This window comes from Microtus ochrogaster, chromosome 1, assembly GCF_000317375.1.
Source record: "Microtus ochrogaster isolate Prairie Vole_2 chromosome 1, MicOch1.0, whole genome shotgun sequence".
Lineage (NCBI taxonomy): Eukaryota > Metazoa > Chordata > Mammalia > Rodentia > Cricetidae > Microtus > Microtus ochrogaster.
The window spans coordinates 24,982,986-24,991,836 of NC_022009.1; the positions used below are offsets into that span (position 1 = coordinate 24,982,986).

At 50.0% G+C, this 8,851-nt stretch overlaps 1 protein-coding gene across 3 annotated transcripts in view; it reads left to right on the forward strand.

Annotated features, from left to right (window-relative positions):
• The window catches only part of Gstz1 (glutathione S-transferase zeta 1), a 10,399-nt gene extending 1,884 nt beyond the window's left edge, over positions 1-8,515 (forward strand). Inside the window, exons 1-9 of one of the 3 annotated variants that reach the window (XM_005343395.3) lie at positions 25-1,186; positions 1,413-1,464; positions 2,529-2,596; positions 3,205-3,285; positions 3,573-3,698; positions 5,574-5,652; positions 6,124-6,176; positions 7,087-7,136; positions 7,801-8,515. In XM_005343395.3, the coding sequence (XP_005343452.1) occupies positions 1,175-1,186; positions 1,413-1,464; positions 2,529-2,596; positions 3,205-3,285; positions 3,573-3,698; positions 5,574-5,652; positions 6,124-6,176; positions 7,087-7,136; positions 7,801-7,927 (648 nt within the window). In that variant the 5' untranslated portion in view covers positions 25-1,174 and the 3' untranslated portion in view covers positions 7,928-8,515. Of the gene's footprint in view, positions 1-24; positions 1,299-1,412; positions 1,465-2,528; positions 2,597-3,204; positions 3,286-3,572; positions 3,699-5,573; positions 5,653-6,123; positions 6,177-7,086; positions 7,137-7,800 lie in introns of those variants that run through there. The other 2 variants (XM_005343396.3, XM_005343394.3) reach the window with 2 other exon arrangements.
• The last annotated feature ends 336 nt before the right edge of the window (positions 8,516-8,851 follow it).

Below are 8,851 nucleotides of genomic sequence, written 5' to 3' on the forward strand. Positions count from 1 at the left end.
TCATCCCCTCCCCCCATGGACTGTGTCATTGCTCTGTCTCCTGCTGGCGATGGGATGGCACCAGCTGTTCCAGGCTACTGTCTTGATTCATCCCCCCCCCCATAGACTGTATCTTGAATTATTACCCCAAATAAACAATTTTCCTTTAGCCTGCCTTTGCTGGGGTATATTATTATAGCAATAGGGATTGAAACTAAGGTGATGTATAAGAAACAAATAATACAGGGTTTGGTTAGTATGTGGTTTCAGGTGTCCACTGGAGGTCTTTGAAGGCACAACCTGGAGTGTAAGATTATGCTATATAGTTACCACTAGATAAGAACAGAAATTATCTAAGATTTGGTTTCCTTCTTAAGGGCCGTAGGGAGAGTAGTAGCAGTGACCATGACTTTGGTCCCCCTTGGTGCAGTCAGTGTATAACACATTACACGAGGCATTCCTCAGTAGTTCTGATCATGTTTGCCCCTCTTTCGTGGTCAGTGTCTCATAGTAATCCTGATGAGCCCATGCTCACCAAGCTGTGGCTAAATGCCACTGCCCAGCCTGGGGAAAGACCAAAATACAGAATCTGAAGTACAATTTCGAAACAAATGCCTATCACTTTCTCACCATTATAAGTTCGAAAGTTGTTAAGGAGGACACTCCAAAGTGAGGGGCCATTGTGAAACCCCCAGCTTGCGACTTCACTTTATAGCAAATGGGTATATCTGCCATCAGTTCGAGAACGGGAGCTCAAGGCAATGGACAGCGAAGCAGCAGTAAACAAGAAGCCACTCTGCGGGGGGCGAAAGGAGCTGCTGCCATCATTTAGGGGAACCTTTTGTTTATAAACAGAAGAGCTGAAGAACAGAAAAGCAGGGATTCGTCTCAGGTCACACATGGCTGCTTCCTGAATCAGGTCCGGAATCCGAGTCTGCCCACTTTGAGCCCATTCCTCCATGCACTTTCCCTCAGAGCCAGGCTACAGTGGATGCCTGAGTGCCAGACTTGCCCTGGCCAAGAATAAAAGAAACTTCTCACAAGTTGAGAAGCCGCCCTTTCTGACCAGAGTCCAGAATCCTTTGGTGCCTGTTTAACCTGCTTTCCCATTGGCTCCTGGGACCCATCCCTTTGGGTTCCTCCCCCTGCCTCACAGCTCTCTGAGAGAAGACATTCCTTGGGAGGCCGTAGCACAATGACTGACAAGGTAAGACTAGCACTTGAAAGCTCCTTCCTCTGGAGGACACTTGTACTTCAGGAACTCAGAGCAGCAAGACTAGGACCCAAGACAGGCCTGAGTTGCCAAGATGCCTGCCCGAGTAAGGAACCCCGGTGCAATAGCAAGAAACTGGGGTTGGGGCCTTTTGCCTGGGAGCTGGGACGCTGGAAACTCAAGCCTAAGTTAATGTCCACCTCATCCTCTCTCTCCTCAGCCTGTCCTCTATTCCTATTTCCGAAGCTCCTGTACGTGGAGAGTTCGAATCGGTAAGAGCTCTGTTTCTGGAAGGATGGGAATGGCGGAGGCGGGGACATAGGACTTCACCACCACCACCACCACCTCCCAGCAGCCAGCACCCCATTCTCCTGGAGCCCCATTCTCTCTGCATGGCACTTCCACCCAGAAAGTCCAACATGAAGACAGTGGGAGTGGGAGGAAGGGGGTTGTTTTTCCCCTTGGGAGTGCCACCGCTGCCATACCGCACTCCAGAACCCCTTAGCAACCATGGCCAGAGTAGGTTCACAGGATCCAGAGATCCCTGGTGACTCAGGGAGCAGCTGGCCTTCCTCTGTTCTTATTTGATCTGGCTAATCAAACAGAACTGTTTGGAGTTGGTCACAGCCTTGGGGAGAGCTGGAACTAGAAGCCTCTGCTCTGGGCCAGGTCTGACCTTTCACTCCCCCGGTGCACACAACTGTTGGCAAAGGTCACCATCATAGCTCTGCACACCAAAGAGCTCTGTGCCCGGTGCCTTTGTGCGCATGCTTCCCTGTCCCTCCCCCATTATCATAAGAGAGAGATATTAGTATCCCCACTGTGCAAACAAGGCAAGGCACAAAGGTTAAGTAATTTGCCCTGGAAAACTTGCAGTTTGAACCATGTAGTCTGGCTCAAGTCCATGTTCACTTGCTTTGATTTGGCGCCAGCAATTGAACACTGGCTTTAACCATGTTAAGCTCATATCCCTTCAGTAAGCTAAACACCTAGCCATATCCCACACTTTCAACTACTACACAGTGCTGCTTGTCACATTGGGGAAACTGAGACAGAGAAACTCATTAAGTTAACCTGCCCAAGGCCATACACCTCACAATTGAATGCGGTAGAATCTGCACCCACGCGGTTAATCTCCAGTCTTGCCCTAACTGCAGAGCCATCATTGGTGACTCTTACTTATCCAATAGTCCTCTCCTGGACCCCAGAGTCTCTACCTTGACTGAGCCAGAAGCCAAAGCAATGAGTGCTGTTTTTGTAGAGCTGTTTTGTAGAGGGAGGGCCACCTTTGAGAGTCTAGCCAGTCTAGCCCTAACTCCGCTCTGGTCTCTTCTAGCTCTGGCATTAAAAGGCATTGACTATGAGACGGTGCCCGTCAACCTCATAAAGGATGGGGGGCAACAGGTAAGGAAGCTGTCCCAGGCCCACAATAGGAGAATTGGTACCAGATGGAGCACTGGCTGTGGACTGGAGGAAACCTATATTTCATGGTTCCTGTAACCGGAGGTTGCTGCTGGCTCTCCTGGGCAGCAATGGGAGCCATGGGAAGGGGTCAGGGTATTAGGGTCAGTGCCTGATTTTATGAGAATAGGTGATAATGGGACCTTTCCTTATACTAGACCCTCTCAATGGATGAGTGAGGCAGGAGCTGACTTGGTAGCAACATTAAAGGGTACAGGAAGAAGGTGGGCCGTGATGGCACATGCCTTTAATTCCAGCACTTGGGTGGCCAAGGCAGTTGGATCTTTGAGTTCTAAGACAGCCAGGGTTACACAGAGGAAACCCTGTCTCAAAAAAAGTGGGGGAGGACAGGTAAAACCATAAATCCAGACCATTGGGGTAATAGGATACTACATGGATCCCCAGAGATTAGCATGATCTTAGGAACCAAGTCCTTCTCTAAGGATGAGAAATATGGATTGGTGCTAGGCCTACAGTCTTTCTACTTACTTGATTCTGCTTTAGGCAACTTAAGCTAGGACACCTAGTCCACCATGGCCTTGTCTCCACAGTTCTCGAAGGAATTTCAGACCCTGAATCCTATGAAGCAAGTGCCAGCCCTGAAGATTGATGGAATCACCATTGGCCAGTCAGTGAGTAGAGGGTTTCAGAGTGGCAGAGTTCTGAATGAGAAGACCTGACATCTCTCCCTAACCCACAAGTGGCTAGACACCAAGCATAATGGGGGCTCACTGAGTATATGGTAGAGGGAAGGAGAGAGGATGGTTGAACAAGGTCTCTGAAAGACCTGTACAGTGCTTCAGTTGAGGAGGGCGCAGAGGCAGTGGTGGTACCATCGGGAAAAGGTAGTTTGCTGGCCTCTGCCCTCTGACCCAGGAATCCCAAGCCCTCTCCCTGCCTCAATGTTCCCTCTGGACAGCTGGCCATCATAGAGTACCTGGAAGAGACTCGGCCCACCCCACGTCTCCTGCCTCAGGACCCGCAGAAGAAAGCCATTGTGCGCATGATCTCCGACCTCATCGCTAGCGGCATCCAGCCCCTTCAGGTTAGCGCTGTTAGATCCACACTCTTGTACGACTCTCACGCATCCCTTCATGTTCACCGTGATGAGCCCGAGTGAAGCCGGTGGGTACAGGGAGCAGGGGAACAAAGAAAAACTCTTAGGGGCCTTGACCTAGCCCACATGCAGAAGGTGGCAGGAATCCCAGAAGTCCTTCGTCAGTATGGGTCTCCAACTCTGCTCCGAGGCCTAGGAGCATAGGCATGTTTGAGGCGGGTAAACAGGGAGAGTAGCAGGCCTGTTTCATCCTGGGCAACTCTTGCTCATTCTCTGTGTCATATATGCAGATAGGCCTTGCTTTACCGCACTTTGCTTTGCTTCGAGGATAATTGCGTTTTAGGTTTGTTTGTTTTTAAGATTTTATTTATTTATTAAGTATACAGACTTCTGCCAGAAGAGGGCACCAGATAGCATTATAGATGGTTGTGAACCACCACGTGGTTGCTGGGAATTGAACTCAGGACCTCTGGAAGAGCAGCTGGTGCTCTTAACCTCTGAGCCATCTCTCCATCCCTGCGTTTTAGGTTTTTATTTGGTTTGTAATAAGTTGAAAGGTTATGGCAGCCCTTCATTGAGCAGGTCTGTTAGTGTCATTTTTCTAATGATTTTTCATCATTAGTATATTTTAATAATAAATTATTTTAAAATAAGATACATTTTCAGACATAGTGACTCTATACACTCAGTAGATCAGCATAGTGTAAACAGAACTTCACTGAGAAACCGAGAAAGTCCACTTAAATTGTTTTATTGTCATATGCTGTTTTCCCTAGTCTGGACCTGAGTCCTGAACTACACAATATGCCAATATTAGGATTCTTTTTTTTTTTTTTTGGGTTTTTCAAGACAGGGTTTCTCTGTGGCTTTGGAGCCTGTCCTGGAACTAGCTCTGTGATTCTTATAAGGTTTCTGTTTTGTTTTTTTGATTTTTCGAGACAGGGTTTCTCCATAGCTTTTTGGTTCCTGTCCTGGAACTAGCTCTTGTAGAGACCAGGCTGGCTCTGTTTTGTTTTTAAAGTAAGTTCTTACCTGTAAAATAGAAAGGCAAGTTTTAGAACCATTTATCTGTGCCAGCTTCTACTTGTAAGGTAATGGCTCTAAAGGGAGCAGTGGCTTTGCAGGGTGCCAGCTGAGTAGTATCAGAGCAAGAATCCTTGTGATACTGTGACTCCTGAAACATCTCGCTGTTTTTAACAGTGGGCATTATTCCTTAGTCATAATCGCTAGAAGCCAGTCCAACACACCTACACACCTGTCTCATTCCAGAGTCCCATGCTCCCCACCCCCACCCAGGTATCACACAGCCTCTTTTCAGGAGACCAAGTAGGGGAGAGTTGGGTGTGAGAGAATAGGCCTTGGCTTGTAGCTGCATCTGTCAGTCAAGCCATCATCCTATGTCCCTAGGTTTGCTAACTGCTACCAAAAATCACATGGCTTTCAGCCGGGCAGTGGTGGTGCACGCCTTTAATCCTAGCACTTGGGAGGCAGAGGCAGGTGGACTGCTGTGAGTTCGAGGCCAGCCTGGTCTACGAGAGCTAGTTCCACGACAGGCTCCAAAACTACAGAGAAACCCTGTCTCACAAAACAAAACAAAACAAAAATCACATAGATTTCAGAATACTTCTTGGGGTAACTGGGGCAGCCCAAGAAGGCGGCTCCTTCCAACTTCAGACACCTGATGGGAGGAAGGTCCTGTATAGCCCAGAGGTGAGCAGGACGGTAAACAGCTAGAGCAGATGGATACTGAGCTTCCTTCCATACAGAGGCCTGACAAAGGGACAAACTCAAGCTGACTCCCAGAACAATCAGATTTCAGACTTCTATTTTTCATTTTTTTTTTTTTCCTCTTGAACCGTGCAGAACCTGTCTGTCCTGAAGCAGGTGGGAGAGGGGAAGCAGCTGCCTTGGGCCCAGGAAGCTATTACTTCTGGCTTCAATGGTGAGTTGTCCATGTGGCTTCTCAGAGAAGTGACCCGCACACACATGGCTCTGGGCGTCCAACCCAGCTTCGCGGGCTGCTCTGATCCTGACAGTGGGGTGGATGAGAGGACTGGACAGGAAGGTGGTGGGCTGGGCCAGTGCTCAAGGATGGCTTTATGGTCCAGAACTTCTGTGAACCCCAGACCTGGCCCCGCCTCTATTTCACTGAGCGCCACAGTCGAGAGTGCCTGTCCTCAGGATGCTAGGCCGTCTGTGAGAGCTGTTGCCTAGACCAGCTGCAAGTCTCGTCTATTCTAAGAACAGACAGAGAAGCCACGGGAAACATTATTCTTAGTCCTGGCTATCATATTCCCTACACCAGACTCTGCCCACACCCCGGCCTATCGCTGAAATGTCCACCTATTTCATAGCTGTGGAGGCAAGCCCTGGAGAGGCTGATGTGAACATCATCCATATGGTCTCTCCACAGCTCTGGAACAGATTCTGCGGAGCACAGCCGGAAAGTATTGTGTAGGAGATGAGGTAAGTGTCCCCAGAGCTGCCCACTGTGGCCTTCATGCCGACCTCAGGCTGCCTCCCACTTAGACCCAGCATCTCCTTGTCCTAAGGAGATGCCCGGAGGGGCCCCGGGACCAGCCTCTTGGTGCACACCTTTGCCCTGGGCAGTCAGTGCAGACACCTCAGCTCTCTCCTGCACCTCCTCCAGAGCAGTGGCTCTCAACCTGTGGCTAGTGACCCCGCTAGGGGTCAAACAATCTTTTCACAGTGGTTCCAGATCACATATCCTTCATATCAGATATTTACATTATGATTCAGAACAGTAGCAAAATGACAGTTATGGAGTAGTAACGAAATAATTTTATGGCTGGGGGGTTCCACGACATGAGCGTTAGGAAGGTTGAGAACCACTGCACTAGCCGTAGTGGGATGTGCTTAGACCAGAGGGGCACACTTCTGAGACGGTGAGGTGGTCCAGGCATCAGCTGAAGGGTAAATGTTTCCCTTCAGGTTTGCACCCTGCAGACTGTAGGATTAAGGAGCCCTAGACGCATGCAGACTAAGGCACTGAGCCTGTGGTAGTCTGGTTCCGTGGTTCCTTTTCTGCTAGGAATCCTCACTAAGTCCCTAGTAATGGTGGCTTCAACAAGCACACTGACCACCACCAACGCAGTCAGGCCTTCTCTGGCTACCACAAGGTTGGTTGTCAGGGAAACTAGAGTATGGCATGGGAGAAACACTACAGTTCCGGGGGACAATGACAGGCAGTTCCAGAGGAGTGATAGGGATGCCAGAAAAAAAAAATGGAAGCAGACAGGAAGTTGGGTTGGCAACCCCAGTACAGTCAGCTCCAGTACAGTCAGCAGTAGCAGCTAGCCTTGCCAGTGAGTCTGGGGTGATCATCCCTGTGCAAACTCCCCTGGTCTTTTTCCAGGTGTCCATGGCTGATTTGTGCTTAGTGCCCCAAGTGGCAAATGCTGAAAGGTAAGAAAAAGCTTTGCCACCTTCCTTCACGGTCCCCTACCGCCAGGGCCTCCACATCGACACTGAGATAGCATCTCCTGTGACCCCTTCTTTAATACCAAGGAGCCTCTGCCCCCGGCCACACCAGCTGCCCTGGCTGAGCATAGACATGGCAGAAAAAATTGCTGAAATGTCTCTACCATGCCCACTGTAGCCTGGGTGGTCCTGTATAGACAGCCCTTGCTCCTAAGAAGAGCTGGCTTATCTAAGGGAATCGCCCCCAAGAATACCTGCTTGCTGTACCCAGATGTGGAGTGTCTGCTTAGAAGTGAGCTCTGCAAGCTCCCTCCATGGCCTTCTGGAAGGCATCGTGCTTGCTATTTGGGACAGGGACATGTAGAGCGCACTCCCTCCCCTAAGAGCCTGTTATCGTGGGTGATGGGACATTCTACACAGATGCCTGACTCTGGAATTCACAGCAGTCATTACTTAGAGAAGAACAGAAGGGGAATGACGCCAGATGATGCCACTCCAGACCCGTTCAGAGCATCCCAGAGAATGAGGCGCCCCAGGTGGCAGGGCTGCTTTCTGGCCTTGCACTGTAACCCTGGACCTCGTCCAGCCCTGCCTCTGCCCACAGCAGTGTCCCTGAAAACCCTGGCTTACAAGTGTTTCTCTGCCACAGGTTCAAGGTGGACCTCAGCCACTACCCTACCATCTGTCAAATCAACAAGGCCCTGCTGGCCTTAGAGGCTTTCCAAGTGTCTCACCCCAGTCGACAGCCAGATACACCTGCTGAGCTGCGGGCATAGTTCCCAGACCAAGCCTCCTGCACAGGGAAGGGAGTAAGGCTCAGATGCTGGATGAGCTGGACAGGCTCAGGAACGAGAAGAGGGCTTGAACTTGACCTCTTCCCTGAGGAAGCAGCGGAAACCCTTGGAGTCCGTGACATTTCTTTAAGGCTGCCAGTATCAGAGTCTTCTCTAGGGAAATTAAGTTAGTAGACTCTATCTCTCCTTCAACTTCATCCTGCCTTAACCCTCTTCTCTGCCATGTGTTAGGAGTGGGTGTGGCAGACATGAGCAGCTGTAATGGCTAATACTGTCAGCCTGAGAAAAAGACCTAGTCACCTGAGGAAAGGGCCTTGAGGAACGTCTGTGGGGAGTTATGGTGGTGATGCTGAGGTGGGAAGACTCCTCCTGGGTGGCAGAGGATGCCGGAGCCTCGATGAGTAGACGAGCTGAGAACTAGCGTGTATGCATTCGTTGTCATACGTTGTTGCCACCTGACTATGGAAGCAGCTGTGATCAATATTCCCACTAATGCCTTGACACCCCCCCTGCCACTGCAGACTGGAGGCCGGAACTATGAGCGAGAATAAACCTTCCTTTACATCATCACTTTCGTCTGGGTATTTTTGTCACAGCAACAGAGCCCAGACCCCTGCTGTCTCTCATGGGCAGCCGTGAGGATGGCAGATTTACCAAAGTGCCATAGGGGAGCCTGAACTCTTCGTCTCCTTATTGAACCTGACTGCAGAAAACATTTACACTGAGTTTGGTCATTGGCTGAAGGCAGGCCTCCCGCTTGTTCCACTAGGAACGAGCTGGGTGCCAGAAGAGGAACTGTCCCGCTAGCTGGAAAGGGCTTTTAGGAATGTAACATCTGCGGGGGCTTATACTGGTAATTAGCAAGTCTTGTTAACAAGCCTTTGGCTCTTCCTAAGGCAAGTTTAG